At 36.6% G+C, this 22,387-nt stretch overlaps 1 protein-coding gene across 1 annotated transcript in view; it reads right to left on the reverse strand.

Moving 5' to 3' along the window:
* PRKCE (protein kinase C epsilon) overlaps positions 1-22,387 on the reverse strand; it is a 285,713-nt gene that overhangs the window by 90,021 nt on the left and 173,305 nt on the right. Inside the window, 9 exon segments of the mRNA XM_066316076.1 lie at positions 7,183-7,356; positions 8,562-8,660; positions 8,663-8,775; positions 10,273-10,369; positions 11,539-11,681; positions 14,500-14,632; positions 16,329-16,414; positions 17,817-17,851; positions 19,011-19,170. Coding sequence (XP_066172173.1) covers positions 7,183-7,356; positions 8,562-8,660; positions 8,663-8,775; positions 10,273-10,369; positions 11,539-11,681; positions 14,500-14,632; positions 16,329-16,414; positions 17,817-17,851; positions 19,011-19,170 — 1,040 coding nt within the window.

Genomic DNA, 22,387 nt, shown 5'->3' on the forward strand with positions numbered 1-22,387 from the left:
TTACTAAAGTTGCAAACTCAAATGTTTTGTAAATTCCACTTCATTCCCATGGTGAAATTCTCTTGTGTACAATTATAATTTACTAAGCTTACTGTTGTTACCAAAAAAAAAGTTGCAATAAAGTGCCCAAATGAATTCCAAAGAGAATCATTTCCTGCATTTAGAAAAGAAGCTGCAGAAGAATCAAATTTTATATGCAGTTTCCTTTTTCCTGACTCTTCCTTTGGGGTACGTTAGTTGTTTACTTGTAAGCGCAACACCTAACTCACATGGTATAAAATGTTTCCCCACAATCTCTTGTGTGTCACAGGCTTTCTCTTAATAGCATTTAAACCAGACAACTGGCATAAACAGGCATCCCAACAGCTACCCATGTGAGCATTATATTTTCACTTATTTTAAAGATAGGTTTTATTGTTGCAAATTTATTTTTAGCCTAAGCCCATTAGAGGCAAATTGTGAATAGTGCTTTATGGCCATCAAATACAAGTACAAGCACAAAGGGTGCTAGGACACCGGACCAGTGGGTCATGTACTCAGGTCTCTTTTGTCCAAATGAGGAAACCTACAACAGTTGTGAGGATGGTCTCTGGATGCAGGTGCAGAGGAAGGACAGAAAGAAGACCACAGCACATGTCTGCAGTGACAGATCCTCTTACAAACCAGTGAAGCACATTCCTTCCGAGCAATGCTGCCACAAGTCATATTAGCCTTAAACTGAAAGCCACAATACAGCTTTAACACACAGGATTTCATTTTAAGCAGCAATATTAAATTAAGCTGCTGGATGAGGAACAGCACTGTGTTTCCACAAGAGCTGTAAGATTAAGAATGCCAAATCAGGAACAACCAGAACGATATTAAACAGCCGTAGCACAAGATTATACAGAAATTCCATAAACCCAGTAAGTGAGGGGACTACTCCAGTTTGAAAGTCTGCTACCCCCGTCACCCTGTTTGGATGACAGTATTTCTGCCTCCTCGAATCTCTGCTAAAAGACAGTGTACAAGACAGACAGACTTGCCAGGGAACTTACTGGCAAAGCATCTGGGTAGATGCTCAGAAAATTTCTCCTCTCAAACATGCCTCAACTGGAGAAACACTCTTTTCCCAAGATCAGAAGTGTTTAATATGTAATTCCAGCTACTCTGTCCAAGAGAGATGAAAACAGCACCTTAAAGGCCCTTAGCTGTACCTGTTACCCTAAAAACCTCCTGTCTGCACATGATCAGATCAGGATTAAAGTCCTGACGTTGAATTTTACGCTTGGCTGCACTAAGACGTCTTTAACACAGTGAACCACTGACACAGTTAACTCTAAAAGCCTAACATGAAGACCGAGGTTAAAAAAAAAAAAAAAAAAAAAAAAAAAAAAAAAAAAAAAAAGCAGTACGAACTCTAGCTTGCCTTCACCTGTTTCATGAGGGCAGTTGCAGTGAATTGTGTCACAGCCTTGGGACCATTCTCGGGATTGTCGAGGCCTCAGTTGGTTACAGCAAAGCAATGTAGCTTGGAGCTGCAGCTGTAGCACTCACTCGTACACATGCAAACTAGGAACAAGCCCTAGCTTTGAGAGGGTGTGAAAGAGTCCTGTTCAGTTTGGGAGCTACATCACAAAAGAGAAGTCCTTCCTGTCTGAAAGAGGAGCATTTAGACTCTTCTGATTGATGCTGGAGGAGTAATTTCTCCTGCGGGGCCCTTGATGAGCCTGGCTGCACTGCTGGCCTGACTTGAAGTTTAACACTAAAGGGACTAATGTGAACAATGAATCTTCAGTGAGCTAACCAGGCTTTAATAATCCTTGAAGAGCAGCTAGCAATAATTGAGCTGCATAATAGCAAGTTTCCCAAAATGGGGTCATCATGCTGGAAACAGGGGCTTGTGTGTGTGTTAGAGACAATGATTACAGTATTTAATCATCAGCTTCACTCTTCCAACTATTCTTGACCATAGTGTCTACTTTAAGACAATGCCGTGATCGTGGTCAGTGCATTCACACTGGATAGCAGTCACCAGGAAAGCCAAATATAACATACACACTTTACAAATTTCTGAAAACCCTTATCCTGCCAATTTTTTGTATATTTACATAACTTCTTAACTGTATGGCATAAGAAATATCACCAGACGCTATTCCAACTTCTAGTCCTTCAGGAAATACTCTGAAGAAAAAGTCAAAATCAGTATATTTTAATTTCTTACGATACGAACTGCCTGCATAAACCAGGATTTGAGAATTCAAGAATACCCACTATTGTACATATTCTGTTTATGTGCATATATAGCAACACAGGTAAATAAAATATTTAAATTAGGTTTGAATATAAACATGTATAAATGTATATAAAAAGGTACCATAATAGAAACAGTATAAATAACATCACTCTATGCTGACTTACAATTTTATTCTGCCTTTTTACCATGGTTAACACTTATCATTAAGAAAATTGTGTCAATATTTTTGTATTTAAATTGTATGAAAATATTTTAGCATTAAAATAGCTAAAAATACAGGGGTTAATTTCGTCTTTTGTCTCACACGTACAAATCCACCGAAGCAGGGATAATAAGGAACAGAATTGGGCCCTAAAAAGTTCTAATTTGACACTAATCAGTAATAAAAGGCAATACAAACTCGTGTTAAACTGATTACACCCATATAGCAATATCTGTATAATGGCTTTAGCTGCTTAGCAACAAAAGTACAAGAATACCAGATAAAATGGATTATAAGCTCTGATTAGTCCCAGATGAATGTAACAGTGGCAAGTCAGTTAGGTTAATTTGCACAGTATATCACAAATGACACTCATCTGAGCTATAATGGCGGAAGACGTTTAATTTTTTTGTACAAATGCACATAAAAGAATAAGATTTTATTTAACCAAATGACAGTTTTGGTCACATACTACAGGGATACTATCTAAATTAACTTAGAAAAACATGACTTAAAGAAATCATAAGCATGATGATTCTCTTTCCCTTTTGTGTTTTACACTTTCTTACAAAATAAATCACTTTAAAAACAGAACTCCATTTTACACCTTTTCACTGGACTTGCAAATCCTTTTTGGAAATATTTAAATACAAGCCATAGTGGAAGGAAGACTAATTTCTCTTGGTTTTTAGTGGGATCTGATGCAGAAAGAGGTTCATGGATTTTTCAGAGTAAGAAAGGGATATCATGACAGCTGGAATGAATTTCAGCTTTAAAAACAACAGACTTCTAGCATTACTCAGAGTGTGCTAGGTACAGTGCAAACAGCAGCAAGGAATAACCCCTGAACACAGAACTCACAACCTAGGATAAAGCAGCAGTAAGCCACTAGGTAGCATGTAACAGCTAAGGGACCGACACAGCTGCACTAGGGTCACTGCAGCCTGTTCTGGATGTCCTCTGCCATGTCACACAGCTGGTCTCTGTCTCACAACACCAGAACACAGGAAAGAAGTGAATGCAGGTCAGCCCAGGAGCCCAGGAGCTCTGCTGTGGATAGATACACTGATTTTAACACTCTAAGGAGGAGTAATGTTTTTATGGGTGGCAAAAGTCTGACTATTTACCTGTAGTAACTGACTTTTTCTACCCTTTATTTAACTCTTTCCTCAAAGAAAAATACATAATGTTGACTAAGAGTTCTTTACAAGTTCTGCAAATCTATCATTCAACAGGAACATTTTTGTGCACTAAAAATACTCTCTACTACATCTGTTGAACATAGTATTATGAAAAGAGAAGGCGAGCACTATTTTCAAATTTATGTGATTTTATGAAGTAGGATAAAAAAATCAAATGGCAGATGTTAGAAGCAGCAGCTCTCTAGTCTTCTAATTTTATACTGAATTATCATAATAAAGCTTTTACTGCCTTAAATAATTTAAACTCCATTTTATTTCTTAAGTATTTATTAGGATAATTCATTATAAATTATAGGGTGTGCACATACATTTGTATGCATTTCATAGGGTAGAGGTCTGGAAAATTTTAAGTGCTTATGAAAAAAGTTGACAGGGGTGTAGGAGGAATTAAGTGAAGCTACTTGTATTTTCTAGACCTTTCCATAAAAAGCACTTTAGTTCTCCCAGTTCAGAAATATCCAACTGAATGAAGACAAGGATATCCTTAGGGAAAACATGTCTAGAAACATTTAAATCCTCTATGTGAGCCACCTGACTGGAGCATTATCAACAAAACCTCATGTTGATACCGTTCCATAGTTGATCCCTGAAGCAGGGTATGAGCTTGGAGGGAAGAGGACAATGAAGAGGGGAACTGGGCAGCAGCAGATTACTGTCAGGTAAGATAGTCCTTATTGAAAAATCAAGGGACCAACACATAGAGAAAGAGAAGATATGAGAAATAGCGGAAACAAAATTAAACCCTGAAAATGCTCTATATTTCCTCAATTCCTTTATTGAGAAAACAATATCTACACAATGAAGTACTGAATAAACCAAAAATGACGATCAGCAAAGGTCAGTTTTAACAAAAAATGCTGTACCCTGTATGCTAGGCCTTGAGCAGTTCTTGCCATGGGAGTGCCAAATAGAGAATGCAGCATTCATCATTCATATTCCTACTGACAGACCACAGGCAAAACACAACTCAAATCTCTGAATACACAATGACCATATCCTGGGAAAACAAGAAGAGAAATGCTGCATAGTATAAGAGTGTTGAAAAATACTATCCAAGGTGCCTGATACAGTTTTACAAGATATGCTGCACTGAAAGAGTTAAGCTCCTTGCATGTAAAAATCCAGATCAGCTGAGGCCCTGCCTGTAAATTTTATCTTCTTTCTTATATGTAAGACTGGGTTGTGGAGTTCATTCCTTGAACTACTGCAGACAAAACATCTTGTATCAGCTTTGCACACTTTATCTCGAGCTTTTGAACGCAACTTCCAGATCACTGAAGAAGATTTCAAAACTATTCCTGAAGTACAATACTCAAGTACATTTTTTAAAATCAATCTAAAATGTTGAGGGGGGGGGGGAATGGCTCATTTTTTGATGGGCTTATAGCAAATTGTTTTGATCAAAGTTTGCTTTTGTATTAAGCAGGAACATAAGAAATATCAGTCTCAAGAATATTTCTTTAAAGTAAGGAACCTAGATGGAATTGTTAAAAGAAGTTATATAAATAGGGTGAAAACCACACTACTGCATAACGTATGCTGTTGTTAGGAATTATTTGGCACAATTTCTGAATTCTGAAGTAATTTAAAATATTATCCCTTACTTGTCTGGATAATACGAGATTCATTTAGTAAGTGACACTAACAAAAAGCCTGCTCCATGTAAAAAATAAATAATTCTGCAATGTACTTACTGTACAAAGCATATTAGGCAACTTTTCTACAGTGTCTTCAGCTGATTACCAAAGGAAAACACTGCAGCATATAAAGTCAAACTTCTACATCTGCATTTTTGTGGAAGAGGAACAAAACAAGTAATCTCATTACATAAAGACAACCTCTGAGTGCTTTGACAATGAATACTGAGTCAATCTTCCCATTAAGCCAGGGTGTATACAACAAATATGATCTACTTGAAATGTAAGATTTAATTCCAGCATGATCACTTCAGGGACCAGTTCTGCAAAGCACAGCCACCTTGCCATGGCACACAAGCACAGCCTAAGTAACTATATACTACTGTGAAACACACTTAAAACCTATTGTACTACAGCCTTTGTCTCAATGAAGCTATTTTAACCACAGAGTATGCTTGTTCAAGCAAGTTTTTCTACCTGTTATGCTACAGAACCCAAGAAAATCATTCACTGACTAATTTACTTGCTACATTTTCATTTGATGCTTTTCATAAATAATGTGCACTTTTAGCAGACATACGGCTTTTGGTTTTTCATATATTTCGTTGTTTGGTATTTTCATTCCTTCAAAAAGAATTCTTCGTAAATTGTTCATAGGACATGCTCAAGAAAACCCTTCCATTTTTCAACTACGGACTTCAATTTGATTAGGTATCACTAGGTGTAGTTTTGATTGTTTGATAAGAGACATTAACCTATGACTTGTAACTATATATCACTTCAGTAGAAGTTCCTCTGAGCTCATGAAAAGCCATGAACTACAGTTTCTCTCTGTTAAGAGATCTGAGAAGAGAGAAGAACTTCTGAGTATCTTTGATGAATAGCTTTGGACAGCAGGGAGGAAGGCAGAAAGCATGGTACAAAAGAAGGAAGAGCAGACCAAAAATACAAAAGGAAAGGAATCCCCCAGAAATCAGAGGAGTAGCAGAAGAATGTTCTGTCATAATTTACTTAATGTACAACTGATCTTTACCAGTGTTCTGACACATCATTCACATCAGGCTGCTGATCCGTTTATTTACACTCCAAGCAGTGCACTCAGTCCTAAAAGTCTCATTTCGCTCACAGACTTTATACCTCACCCCACGACAATCTTTTAATCACCTCTTTCACCTGAAACAACATGCCTAATTCTAGTTATAAATTTTAAAATAATACATTAAAACGTTTTAAGAGTATGTTCACACATATAATAAAAGTCTGAATGTGAAACACCCTTCACAGACATACACGCCTTCCTGGCGTGTTGACACTGCTCTGTGTCAACTTCAAAGCATATAAAATGCTAGCACATTTTCATTATTTTAAGAACTGTATAAACCTATTAATTGTTTGCTGTTTCCATATTTAAACCACTATAATCTTGATCCTACTAGCCATTTTCCTCTGGCTTTCTCACTGCGTTATTTATCTTTCCTGACAGCTTTGCTAGAAGATGTTTTTGTCACAGCTTTTCTGCAATTCTACATGCAAGCATTGCCCCCTGGATGCTAAAAACATTTCTACTTAATTCAACAAATGATACACCTATTAACCTACCAAAGAAACAGAAAATGGCACCTCAGTAGGTGCCAATCCACCTCAGTAGGTGTCATTTTTGTGTATTTTATGCATGCTGGTTTTTAAAATTTTTTAACTCATTTACTGCCATCTCCTGGTCCTTACAAGGTAATAGTAGTTATGCTTCTTAACAGCAGCCCATACTCCTGTACAATACCACTGAAATGCCAAAAACTTAGCAGAAATATTTTCAAAATATTGCAGTACTTTTTATGCTGTTTGCTTTCAGTCTGGAAATAGTGTTATTCCTTGGGCAGAAATTGGTAAAAGACTCATGTAGCTTACCTTTGTCTGGAAGCAGCAGTAAAGTTGTGTTAAATATGGATGTTTCCGTGCTAATGCCAGAATTCTCTTTTCTGTCATTGTACAGTCTACATCATCATCTTGAAGTATGACATCTTTCTTCAAGACTTTCACTGCATATACTTCATCTTTTCCTTTTAGCTCAGCTAACATTACCTAAACCAAAGAAAAAGTCTCTTTATGTGTGAACAACAGATGCCACAAATGCAGGGTTTCATGTGAGTTTAATTGCACTGAAAATAGACATGCTTGCCTAAATGAAGCTGCAGTTTATAAAATAAAAAGTAAAGCACTGTAATTTTAGAAGCACATACCTCTGGTAGTCTTTAAATTTGAAACAGAAGGTATTCTGTTTGTTAGTTAGTATCTTAACAAGTACCTATTAGTGAGGTCTCAAAAATTAAACAAGGAAGGAAGTTGATGTAAAGCAAATTTATTTCCCACTTTTATCTCCCACTTCTGGTAGTGAGATTTGAGTATGATGGACTTTGTATACAATCCAAAGTTACCATTCCAGCTGCTTTCAAGTTGTTGATTTTAACTACTACTATTGTTTACGGTTCAGGCCCTATATTCTGTTTAAGGTCAGTTCTGGCTTGGAGCCAGGATAATCTTCAGAGAAAGGATTAGAAAACAGGGACACAAAAGAACTGCTTCTGCCTTGTTCCCCTGCATGTGAAGTTCCCGTAATATCAAGGAAGGAGGAATGTACTTCTGAAACAGATTCATATTTCAGTCCATCTCTGATTCCATGGTGCACAATGGTGTGGAAAGAAAACCTATAAGCCTTGTAGACAGAGCAATGCCCCTTCCACCCTCACCAATCCCCTACTATGGGAAGGCATCTGGCGAGTTACATCTCTGCTGCTTACGCTGCATTTTGGGCAGCTAAACCCCATCATATCTGAGTGGAAATGCTTCAGTCCTGCTTCCTCCAGCACTGAACACACCCACTGAGGAAAATAAGCACACACAATGCTCTGAAATAAGTAAATTTGAACTGGCAATTGTCAAGAAAGTGAATTAACTCCACAGCATTATTTCTTCCTTGACCACAAGCAATTTTGTTGAACATTATGTATGCAACTGTGTGTGTGTTTTCATCAGCCATATCCTGAAATAACAAAACACTGACATTTTGTTTCAGGAGGCTTGACCATAGTTAACAAAGTGAGCTAAAGCACAGACAAGGCCAGCTCTTCAGGAGACTTTTGATGTGTTGGGTAAAAGAAAACCCCTAGACTGAAAGCACATTCTGAATCTCAATATGAACACTTCCAAATTGGTACAGTCCAAACCACTCCTGAACATTAGCTTAAAAAAAATAAAAGAAGATAAGAAGGGAAAAAAAGGCTACCCACCTTGCCAAAGCTGCCTTTTCCTAATACTTTGATGAAGTTGAACTCTTCAAGACCTATTCGCTTGCTCTGGGCCTGTTTGACCTCCCCATTTTCACCATTCTCCCCAGGTTGTTAAGCTGGTTGTCTGTTGATGTTGTAGCTGTTGCTCTGTGTTCCTCTCCCCGATTGTCAAAAGATAATGCTTTCCTAATGTTGTTTTCCAGCTCTTTGATTTCTGTGGAAATGTGAGGAAAAGTTAGTTTTAATCAACTGTGTTAGTAAAACCAGCCTGTGTTAGTCTGTATCAGTGTGAGAAGGGACATTCATCATCTCTGAATGCTGTGTTCAAGAGCATTCTGTGGTTAAGAATACATATTTAGCAAACTGCTTCTCCACCTTACAGTAATCAGCCAAACTCCTGCTCTAACAGGAAGGGTGGCCTTTTAAAATGAACTTGAGAGAATGACATATCCAAAAGTTAAAAGATAAGTCAGAATAGTAGCCAAATAGTTGTTCTAGTGACTTTGGGTGTTCCTGTACCACAGAGAAGTACTTTGTTTAGAATATCCCTATCTTCCTGTAGCACTTACTCATCTTCCTGCTTAAGTATTTTAGAGCTGTGTCTTCAAAAGTTCAAAGGATACTTGGGCGTCCCAGTCCTTGAAGTCAACATGAATGGAGCATCTTATTCAGCTCCAGCTGTTATCAGACGCCTGCCAGTAAAGTGTTTGACCACTTCCTAGTGCTGCTTCAAGAAGCAATTGTGTAGATCTCCTAAATGGCTCTAAAGGTTTCTCAGTATTAAATACAGAGTCCTGGTGACTAACAGTCCTCAGGGTCTGCCCCAAGCTCCTGCATGGTACTTCTGCCTGATGGCCTTGGAAGCAACAACTTTACTGGACAGCTATAAAGGTCAAATTAAAGAGAGAATTTAGATAAATTCTTTGTTCTTATTTTAAACAAAACATCAGATACTTTTAAAAATCATGATTTTATGAAAACAATGGTTTGTGAAACTAAAAGGTTGACAAATTTAAATCAGTTCTGGATTCAGAGGTCACAGATTTCTAATTTTTAAAAACAATTAGATCAGACTTAAAACATGCTGCTGACGTACACATTCTGTCAATCAGCTGCTCAGCTCAATGAAATCAGGTCAAATCAGTGAAGATTAAAATATCTGTGTCCAAATCTACGCATAAAATAAACTGCTGAAAGGAAACATGGTTTTAAGAAGCCTCTAGAGACCACATGGACAGGCTAGCATAGCTTGTCAGATGGAAATTTTTATTATTACAAATGTTCAACACGGAATTACAAGGAGTCAATTTTATCTCAAAAAGTTATTAACAGATAGGTTTTCAGGTAAATAAAGGCTCTCTCTCAAGCTCTGTGTTACTATTTAAAATTTCCAGTCTTACAACAGAGTATATAAACTATTTCCATAAATATATTTTGTTGACAAGGACCTATGTAGTAAACTTAATAATATCTTAAGATGACTGTTTTATAATTTTCCCTTTAAAAGCCACCAAATTTCACAGATCTAAATTAAATTAGAAGGAGGCCTGTTTGAAAAAGATTTTACAGTTCATAACATCAAATGCTTCAATTTGTGGTGGTAGCTACTTTTTGATTTGCATCTACAGAGGCTCATGATCATAGATTTTTTTTACTCCAGAAAAAATGTGTGACAAATTATGTTAGATAGGAAATAAAAAGATTTTTTGACCTTGATCACATGGAGATGTTGGTGCTGATTTCGACCTGTCTTCTTCTGATGACGCGCATCCCGGAACTGGTGGTTGAGTCTCTGCACCTGCAATTAGCTAAGAACCATTCCAAAAGGGGTACTCAGCTGTGATCTTCATGTGCCATGAGGAAATTTAATTCAACAACTTTAGTTCAAAAGTAAAAGCATAAAGGAAAGTGAAGATCTTCCAGCCCTATGGATTCTCACTGGCAGAACCTCAGCCATACAGGAGATAGCATCATATGAAATGGAAGTCATAATACAAACAGAGAAAAAATAGGCAACTGATAGAAAAACAGGTTCTTAAGAGGAAATAAATGTAGTATACATACCCAGTGAGTGGGAAAGTTTTGAGAAGCCACCATGAGTCTGTATTCAAATTTATCCAGTAAAAACATTTAACATGTATCAGCAAGCACTGAAAACTACCTCACACAGTAATAACATGACAACACCTTTTCCCAGGAGTGTCAGATCAATTAATTCATTCTTGAGCTTCCTACGTTTCTGTAACATTTTAACACAGTGTACAGGGGATCCCAGTGTGCAATAAGCAGGAAAATGAACAGAAGCAACTGTCAACGTTTAAAGAAATTATGTCAGAAATTTTCTGTTTCTGTGAGACCAATGGGTCTGTTGTGACAATCATGCAAATAGAGCTACAAAGTGTGAGCCCATTCTCATCCAGGATACACATCATCACTCAGATATAACTCCATCAGTTTTGTATGCACTTGGGGTGACCTACGCTTTTTATTTCTAGAACAGCCTGGTTATTCCTATAGAAGGCATGATAACTCCAGAACTGGGAAACATCTCCTCTTCATGAGAATCAGCACATTGCTTGTTTATCGACGTTTGCAACACTATGGAATAGTGCTGTATGCCAATCAATCAATCAGTTATTCTATGCCAATTCTAAGCCATAACAGGAATTTATGATTTTAATTGTTGCCAGACATTGTCTCTCTGAAATTTCCTTCCTCAAAATTAAAAAGTGGAAATTCTTCCAGAAACTATAGACTCGAGATCTGCAACATTGTATCAGGTCAAAATAAATTTCACATGGAAGTTCTGAATAGATTTACACTTACAAAACAAAACTTGAGGTCTTAGGTCTATACTGATGTATAAAAAAGAATTACTGTGCAAATCATTTGAGTAGGATTGAACCCCAACTAATAAAGTTACAACACAGCCATACTTATTTGATTTTTTTAATGTGACAATATGTAATAAAATTACCTTTTTCCTCCTCTGCCCACTATTCGTGATCTTATCTGGAGTGACTCCAAGATCTGCAAGAACTTTAGCTATGCCTCTAGCATCCACACCACAGTTTGGTGCCACATTTGTTTCACAGCGTCGATGTACATTCATCTTGCAAACTGCAATGAAATAAAACGTAATACAGTAAAGTAAATACTATCTTGGCATGCATTTGCCTTACCTAAATCAGATCTTATTGGACTTATCAATAACTTTTTCAAATAAATACAATCTCAGTAGGAAAATATTTAGCTGGATTTGAAGGTACACATCACTGCTAATATAAAGTTATTAATCTGATTATCATTCTTCTGATATAATGATGTAGAACAGCATTGTCATACAGTGCCCAGAACAGACACAGGAAGAAATGAAACTATCAAATGATCCTGTAACTCTTAAATTAATTTGAATTACAAGAAAAGTCCTCCAGAGCTTGGATTTTAACTGTCCGCTATGGAAAGCACAGCATTAAATCCTTATGTGTTATTGCTTCTTACACTATTTACTGAAGTAGATTAACTTCTAATGCAGGCAGCCATAAAACTGACAGCACTTTAAGTTTTAATAAAAATTAAGGGTTAAACACCTACTTTATTTAGATGGCAATCCTGTTACTAAGCTCTTTCCCCTAAATCTCCTGAAACTATTATACTGTTATGAGGAGTGAAAAAATAGGGTTCCCTTGCTTCCAGATTATGGGACAGAGGCAAGAATACAGTGCCATTAAAACCCGTGGAGTGTGGATTTATTAGGAGCAGACGACATATTTTATATGAGACTTCAGTGCCCTCTTGTGGAGCAAGGCATAAAGAGAGCACAGCTGCAAGGGTGATTAAATCCTAGATTAATACTCAATTGTTCAAGTTCCTTGCTTTTTATTTTTTAGAGAAAAGGATATTATAAAAATATGTATTTATAAAGTTACATTTCATTATATTTTTCATCAATGAAGCTTTCATTGTACAGCCCCCAAAGGAAAAAAAAAACCCACATTTGCCTCTGAGACTATACTCAGGCACTGTATCTGGCCATAACCATGCACTTCAGAAAGTTGATGACTCCTTTTTAAGTATGTTTCAGCTGACAAGAAGAGCAAAAAGAAATTGCTAAACATAGTATTCTCAATGAATGTGTATCCAGTGACAAAACCTCAGCAGCAAGTAAAATGCTTCAGCTAGGATCCATAAAAGTAGACACTGAGGAGCTAAACTGCTTGAAATAGCAGGAAAATTTTGTACAGCCCAACTTCATGAACATATTTTGTGAAAGGATGCAAAGGAAGAACCATTGAAAAAACCTGAAGAATAATAAATCTCTGTTATATGCTTCTCATGGTGTTAGTAACCACACTGGGCAAGGAAGTAAATCTCTGAAGAAGAGAGTCACTCAGCACTTGTTAAAGAGAGAAAATTAAGCACAGAGAAAATTATATATTCAGTTCAGGTGAGTTCTAGATTTCATGCAGATAATAATGCATTTTTATAGGCAATAATTTTATGAACATGGAGAAAGTAACACAGACTCTCTGCACTATTGTTTCTATGCATCTACTACACAGTATGAGAAATAACAGTTAAGACCAAATGAACAATATGGTACTTGAAGCAGAATATGAAAGAGAACTCATGTATGCCCATATTAGTTAGAGAGATACTATGTCTCTGGTTAAAAAAAAACAAAATCAAACAGGAGAAAAGATCAGATTTAATTGAAAAGTCTTCACTGAATGCACCTCCACCATAATTAAGACAGCATTTGAACAAAAATTTCAATAGCTGCAAAGTAATAGCATTTAGATCCTAACATTTCCTCACTGTTCACTAGCTAGAATCACAAAGGAAGGCTTGAACTTCAGAAGTCTCACTGTGTACTACTTTGCTGTGAAAGAAATTTCTTCTTTCTCTGCTGCTCAGCAACTTGTGACATGAAACATCAGGTCTGACCTTCACCTATCGTTATGTGTCATTCCAAATACTGCAAAGGGTGTATTTTTATAGATAATGTGTTTATACATATATTTGTGACCCCATGTTTCTGCTGTTGAGAGGTGTACACAACATGATTTTTGTACTTATGAAGATGGACCTATCCATTCCTAAGGCATTACAAAATGAAAATGCTTATCATTCCACTAGGCACTACTTCCTAAAAATCCGATAATCATTTCCTTCATGACATCATTTCCTTACACCCACAAATTGAAGTGTTTAATTAACGATTTCTAAAATATTACTTTACTTTGCAATTGTTCGTACTCTTTTTTCACCCATTATACAGATCTGCTCGAAACAATGAGATATGGAACCAAACAATTCTGACAAGTAAAATGACACAAATGCAACTTCCAGCCATACTTTCATATGCAGTTCCTGTACAGAGTACATGGTCCTTAAGTGGCAGACCATAATGAATCCTTTATGTTCTAGAATAGAGGGGCTAAGCAGACCATCACAAAGGATGATTTAGCTGGGTATCAGAATACCTCATATTCTGGACATGTGCTCACAGGGCTGGTTCTACCTACTCTAACCAAAACAAAATAGCAATTTTTGAAAATGGTATTAAAGGGTAAAGTAGTTGGAATATTGATGTTTAAGAAGTTTAACAAACCTGAAAACACAAGAAGTATATAAAATGAAGGTATGTAAATTGTCATGTTCATAATTTTCTGTAAACTTCTAATGTCCTGTGTGGCAATAAAACTACAAAGGAGTGAGTGCAAAATTTGTTTCTTAACGTCTGACCTGTGTATCTGTCACTGACTGGTGTTGTCAACAGGGTAAGGACCATGTTCTAACCATGATGGAAATCCTTACATTGCTCCATTACTTGTTTTCTATTTATTTCTGTACATGCTGACATAGTGACTTGAAGTCTTTCCAAGTCTGCAAGTAACTCACAAAGAAAAAGAAAAGCTCTGAAGTGGTGCCTTACCTTTGCATTGTAAACCTTGTCTCAAAAGACCCCAGAGCAATGAACCACAGTGGTCACAGAAGGTGGGCACTTTGTAATTGTGAATGCTGAACTTGTGAGGCATGTTGACACTGAAACGCTGGGATCCCACTTGCTGGAAAAGGACAGCACAGCATATTTCAATTTAATTAATTTCTTCACAATCGGTGTATGCTGAGGCCCTGCTGCATTTTGAAACCACACAGAATTCAAATGAGATGAAGTAGATCTGTGCTCAGATGATGGCCATCGCATTAGACATACTCCAACCCCAGAATTCTTTTCACTGCTTTGTCTGGGGAAAAGAGGGGGAAGGGCTGCTGTTGTCCAAGAGATAAAGACTAAAGTCTACTTCCTAGTACTTTTGGGAACAACAAATACATAGCTATCAGGAAAGATCTCAGTGTGGAAGGCAAGGAAGTCACTCCCAATTGTTTTAGGAACACGAGGCCAAACTAATAGAGGACTAGAAAAAGAAATATATCATAAACCCTTTACCTTTTCATATCCCACTCTTCTTTGGATTATGATAATGACAATGATAACCTATTGTGTTCAGGGATTCCAAGGTATGATTACTCACTAATTAAGGATGTCATTGATAAGTTTTCATAGTGGCCATTGCACTGCAGGAGATTTATTTTTATGTTTTTCCTTCCCTTTTCTATTACCGCTGGCTTTTCTCCAGTGATCTAGCACCCCTTCTAAACAATGAGATTATCGGAGAAGTATGCAAGTCTCCACCAGCCTGGAGCCTGAGAATATAAACCTGCACAAAATTTTGTATATTCCTGTGAGTACTACACAAAACCAGCCCTAGCCCAACACAGTCCTTTATCACAATTGTGTGCATGTGATCACATTTTGGATGTAAAAAACTAGTTGTGGACCAGATATTACAGAATGGTTCCAGTAAGGAAAATGCTGGTGAATTGCACAGACAAAGTGAGATCATGAGTTATTGCCTCAGCCAAACTCATGTTGAATTTGAAAGAACAGATTACAACTGTCCTGTTATATACAACTCAGATTTGTAACTTAAAGGTAGGCTTTTTCAATCATATGAAATAAAGTTAAGAAATGTAGTTTTTCTGTGAGGCCAAGGAACTGTGATCATGCAAAGACCACCTCACCTAAACCTATGGTGAAAGACAACAGGCTTTTGCTGTTGCACAAAACAACAGGACAGTGAGCATATATTTGCTTTTCTGTTGAAGCACAAACCAAAAATTTCTGCGTAAGAAAAAGCATTTGTTGTTTATATTCATGGGCTAAAACTAGTTTAAAAAATATAAAGACATTTTGACAGTTTGGATGTAGTCCTTGTTCAGGTGAGACTTTGCAAGCAAATTCTGGTCAGTCTTTTATGGTGGTGCCAGATACCCATCCAAGCATCCCAGCTCTCCCATCAGCTTCTGATGGCTCAGCCACAAAAAATTCAGCCAGGGAAATGAGGTATGACAGCCTGCTTCTTCTGAATTCAACTGACAAGACTTGTATTAACTCAGAAATGGAGAGAGAATGTTAAAAATGAAAGAGTGGAAAGAACTCTCTGAAACCTTGAGCTCAGACATTATAGAAAGTAAACCAATCAGGAATAAATTTTTGTATGACAATTCCCATGTAAATGAAACTGTGATGGCAATCTAGCATTTCAAAGTAAATGCTACATCACAATGACCAGAAGGTACAAAAATGTGCCCTGTTGATGCATCTATTGATTAAACAGATTAAACAGAGCAGATGACACTATTTTGAACAGATTAAATACAGAATTTTATATATAGAAAAATTAATTTCTAAACATTTACCTCATCATGAGTTTCCTGTTTTTTTAAGCCAGCACACTTCGTTATTATAAGTTCATGGCATCTCTTGTGAACTACACAAGTGCAAACTAGAAAGACAAAAACAGATAAGAGAATGAAGATTAATTTTAAAGCAGAAGTCTGATCTCAGAAGACTTGAATCACTGGGACTTGAAAGTGTGCAAGTGATTGGTGGTGGTTTGGTGAGTCCTATGAAATAAGTTGGTTTACAAAGGCAGAAGAAAATGGACTTTCAAAAGACCAAAGAATTTTAAGATAACTAAAACATACCTGCCAAATATCTAATCTAAATTACCTTCTGAAATGTGAACCGCAATTTTTCTTGATTTTTACATATGTGATTTAGTTATCTGATGAAGTCCATGATCCCCACATTACATCAGACACAATAACAAAAACAATTCCTGTTTAAAGAGCTTCCAAAGGAAAACAGATAAAAAGATAACTCATTGTAAAAGTCAAAAGAATAGAAAAAAAATAAAGAAGTCAAACATTTTTTATGTAACACATTATCATAAGCTGATAGCAGTAAGAGATTTCAGGAGGCAAAAATGCTTTTCCAATTTACATCCTGATTTCTTAATCAATGAATAACATTTGCAGATACAACAAATAAGATAAACAATTTCTATGTCTATCATACTGTAAAATTCAAGGTCATTAAACAACGTAAAAACCCTCATAGTGAAGTAATGAATTTCACTTTCTCCAGTTTTGGTCATTGTTGTAAGAAAAAAAAAAATTGATCAGAAGTCAAGGTACCTCTCCAGGTACCTCTGTGTGTTAGTACAGTAATTCTTATTATAGCTTGTGAAGTTCTATTAAAAATGGTATTTACTTATTTACAATGAGATTTCATCAAATCTTTTGTAACTGAAAAATCATCACTAACTTGATGGTTTCTACTCACTAGATGAGAATTAAGTACTAACACTTAACATCATCGCAAAAGGTGATTGCACAAAGAAGTAGGAGTACAAGAAATTGAGTTGAAAAATGGGAGATGAAAATGAAGCACTTGTGCAGTCTTTGCTATAACCTTCTCTAATGATGACCTCTATAATTATCTCATCTATTTAAATTACAGTCTTGGCAATTACCTGGAATTTTAAAACACAGAATCTTAAGCAGAATAAAGAGCTCTCAATTTTAAAATGCAAGACCTGAAAAACGAAGAAGCCAACATATGCAGGTATGGCTCTCTAGATATAGATTAAGAGATATCTGGGATCAGATGTTTAGGGCTGTTAGCTGAGTTCCCACTTCATATATGATGCTTAATACCAACAGTTTTGAAAAAAATTATTGTGACTTGGTGCAAAGATTGTATACTTGTTGAGACAAACTTATTCTGATCATCATGTGCTAAATTTGTAGCATTGTATACATACAATGCCTGATAAAAATATCTTATTACTTATATAACATATTAAATATATTTAAACTGTCCTTATGTAGAATTTCTCTTACCTTGACATTGGTATCCCTGTTTTCCTATTACACCCCTGAAAAATAATAAAGTGATTTAGAAAAAAAGAGGAAATATTTTTAAAAATGAAAACATTTTTGCTTCCTTTTACTGGACATGCACATGTTTAAAGAAAAGCTTCTCATAACCAACCATTTGATAATTGCTTGCCTGGACTGAGATCAGTTCAGAGTTACCTGCTGGGAGGTAACAGGAAGGATGAGAGACCACTAAGGCAGTCAGAAGTACAGACACATTTACTATAGTGAAATAGACAAAGCCAAAGGGTGCATGGAAAGGGGGCAAAGTGATAAATCATCATCAAGCAGTCCTCTAAATAGACAGATTGCCGAAGTTAATATTGCTTGAAATCACCTTAGCCAACATAAAGCCTAACCCCCAGGCACTTTTTAAAGGAGCGCAGTTGAGTTCATGCACATTTCACACCATTTTACATTAAGACAGACTGATTCATTATACACTACTAAGAAATATTTACTGTTGATCACATCAGATCTTATGTGTAAATCAGTATCTCTAGGTCACTTTGGAAAACATCAGGAGTTGCTGAAAAACAACTGAAAATCGAATGTCTCCACCACTTTTCCCCATCTGAAAACTGGAAATACTCAAAACGATGTAAATAATTTCTAAAAGGGAATTCTTGGTGTGCATTGTAATAATAAAGATCCAGTACACTGAGCACCAAAATCTCTGTGGCATTAGAATATATACTCAAATATATTGGGTAACAATATGCCTATAATCCATTAAATTCAATAGGATGTAAAGGAGCTTTGCATTTCTTAGAAGAAAGATGGTGATCCTTAATCAGGTAAAAAATATTTCTGTCATTGTGACAAAACGTAAAGGCCTAATATTAGGTCTAAATCTACACTTAAGCACTGACATAATACTAGACTGGTCATCTACCTGAAATTTAGTGCTCATTTGATAGGGAAATATGGAATTTTGTGGCTCAAAAGAGAAGACCCACAAATACAACCAATTGTAACATTTGTGATGGGAGTTTAACAGCCTTCTATTATAATCTGCAACACTGTTGACAGGCTAATGTCAAAATAAAGAGGAAAGAAACTACTGCTTTATACCATTTTCACTTCAGCCAAACAGGAAGGTATGCCAGCTCCCCAACCCAAAGCTGCAAAGAAAGCAAAGCCCAAGTCACTCCATACCATATAAAGTCTCTGCAGTGTGAGCAGTATGTTGGTTGTCTAAGGTAGGTGGCCATAAACTTGTGTCCATTAACCTGGTGCACCCTGCGCCGCACGGCACCCTGGCGCTTCCTGGGGCGCATCCGCTCCCGGAACACACGCTCCTCATTGTCCTTGGGTGCTGAAACACAGGGAAAAACAATGAGATGAGCACTGGCTGTCACAGACACAAGTCTGGGGAAACTCAAATGCTGAGCATAGGTAGATATTTAAAAAAAAAAAACCAAAACCCAATCCTCTGTACCAAGCAGTGCAAAATATCTTCCTTATGTTTTGGGTAATTTTTATTTGTTTTTAGCAACAGTTACCAGAGGGTAAAGGTTTTCATTGCCTAGTACAGGAACTTCTAGTTCTTCTAAAGCTTCACCTGTAAATTCACACTAAATTGGGATTATGTCCTCTACACTTTATCACTATCAAGCATATTGACAACCTCTCAACAGTAATTATACAGTTAGATTCTCCTAACAGCTAAGACTTTCACCTCACTTGATCTTCAGGAGAAGAAAAAGATCCCAACATACCCATGTCCCCTGTACACTCAGCAAGTGCTGATACAAGTGCAAGAAAGCTAAGTAAAATATGTATTATCAAGCAGAACAAAAAAATCCATCCAGAACTGACTACTTTGTAGACTTCCTGATTACAATCTGAGCTTCAGGCTCTAATAACCCACTTTGGTACAAATACATGCCCAGCAAAATGTTCAAGGGAAGGAAGTTTTTCTTCTTAACCAATTCCTACTCCAATTGTACAAGAGATGTAATGGTAGAGGAAATATAAAATAAAGTTGATATAACTCAGAGTGAAAACATTTGGAAAAAAAATTCTTCAGAGTGAATTTGGTCTTTTTCTTAAGGCTTTTCTTTCAAAAAGTATCGCTAACACCATATTCTGTAAGCATTAAGCAAAAGCTGAGGATGAATTAAGAAGAAAAACAGTTCACAATTGTTAATGAAAGACAGATTTTACAAACATTCCCTGAGCCACTCATGCCTTGGCAAACTAGAATATAAGACTTAAAGGGGACAATATTCAGTCATCCATTGCCAACTGAATATATGCACTTAATACTTCAGTGCATATAAGACTGATCTGTAGTTAGCACTGGTCACTCTTTGAATTTCAGCTACTGTGAATCATTACAATGATTACATTACATTAAAAACACCAACTTTGGTCTGCTGAAAGCTTTTCTGTACGTGATTGAGTTGTCTACAGTACCTAATAATAACACAAAGAAAATTCCAAGTCTGAGAACAACTCACTGTATAAAAATTTCAAATTTTTTTACAAACATTGGAATAAATCCTGGTTTTGAGAGTTGTAAATATAAAAGGTATTGATAAAAGAATTTCTAGAAAATGGTCTTAAATTAAACCAATGGATGGACACCTTGGGGGGAAAAAACGAAGCACAGATGAACAAATGGAGATCAGTGTCTTTCACTGCAGAGCAAGGGCTAAACTCCTTGACACCAGCAAATTTACTTACGCACAGAAGAGCCTAAGCTCCGTACACATTAATGTTTTACAAACACTTCATACTCAGAGTCAGTTTTCACCCTAAGATGACACATCTGTGGGATGGCCAGAGTGGCACTCCTTTTCTTGAAGTGAGCTTCAGTAAATAAACATTGCCTCTTACACAAAGCTACCCCTTTTACTTATGCTGGAGAACAACCAAAAAGCAATGGTTGTATGTTGCCCCTCAATAAAGAGACAAGAAATACCAGATAGTTACCAATTATGTTTATTTTTATGTTGTCAATTTTGTTTATTTTTAGGTGTTAAACAAAACTCTAATGTCTAATAAATATCACAGCTCCTTTAGAGAAAGACTGTCTTCCACAAAGCATATGCAACAAGTAGTTGAAAATCCAACAAAAGATTCATTTTTCCAGCTTCTTGAATGATTTACTGACTTTACAAAGGTACTGGAAAACTTTTAAAAGCTATAATAGGAAATAATTCTATATTAGCACAGATCTGCTCTTTTGGTTATCATCCAAATTTTACACTTTGCTACAGCATGCACAGCCTGGATGTGAAAAAGTTTAAATCCAACTCTTCTGGAAAGGTTTCCGCACAAAAATCCAATTCTTCTAGAAAGGTTTCCCAAAAATTATGGGCTTACATGAAATGAACAAGATGTTCTGACAATGCACAATACACCATTTGAAATGATATTCAGTCCACAGTACTGTTTTTCTCATTTTTTCATCTTAAGTGCAAATTCTTGACAGATAAAGCACCTGTAATTTTATATGGCATGTAAAATTCTCCTCTTGATTTGGCTACATAAATGCAGTATCATGACACTGGGGTTTTTTGTTTGCTTGCTTTGTTTCTACCAACAAAGTCTTAAAACTACTTTCATTGCATTAGTTTCAATTCTATATTTAATACTCTAATGAAATTCCATTTTTCCCTTCTTATACTCGAGTTCAAATAAAACAATGAGACAGTATCCTTTTCAGAAATGCACTGATTTGAAAACAGATACAAGCAACACATCTGAAAGTATCAGACAAATGGCAGGCCTCGATTATGAAATATCACTTCCACACAAACAGTATCACTGTTAGAGGATCCTCTAGCAGCTCAAGAAAATGCAGGTTTCTTGGTCTGTCTTTGATAATGCTGGAGGTCCATTAGGCAGTTGCCCTCAAACAGTCTCTGCTGTCAGTCCACTATTCCCCTTTTGTCACTAAAGACTGGCACTTGGCCAAATGCATGCACCATGCCCTGTTTTAAAGTCAAAGGGCACAGAAGAACTGGGTGTTTGAGAGCATTGATTCTGCCTCCACCTCACCTCTTTTACATCCTGTGTACAATCCCTACCTCGTCAGTCAGCAGCAGAACTCGTTTAAAGGGCTTGGAGCAGCATGGAATCGTTGAATCACAGAATCATTAAGACTGGAAAAGACCTCTAAGATCTCTTGGTCTAACCACTAATCCAGCATTGCCAAGGCTACCACTAAACCACATCCCTAACTGCCACATCTACATGTCTTTTAAATATCCCCAAGGATGGTGACTTCCCCAGGCAGCATGTTCTAATGCATGACTACACAATTGGTAAAGAAATCTTTCCAATGCAGACCTCCCCTGGTACACCTTGATAGCATATCATTGTGTATCAATTGCTATTTGGGAGAAGAGATCAACTCCCACATCACTCCACCCTCCTAGAGAGCAGAAAGGTCTCCTCCCAGGCTCCTTTTCTCCAGGCTAAACAAGCTTCTGACATTACAGTGCATGACTGACCACTGGATAACTGGACATGTGCATTTGATCACAGCAGATGAAATCACAATAGAAATTAGCTCACTCATA

This window comes from Sylvia atricapilla, chromosome 3 (assembly GCF_009819655.1).
Source record: "Sylvia atricapilla isolate bSylAtr1 chromosome 3, bSylAtr1.pri, whole genome shotgun sequence".
Classification (NCBI taxonomy): Eukaryota; Metazoa; Chordata; class Aves; order Passeriformes; family Sylviidae; genus Sylvia; species Sylvia atricapilla.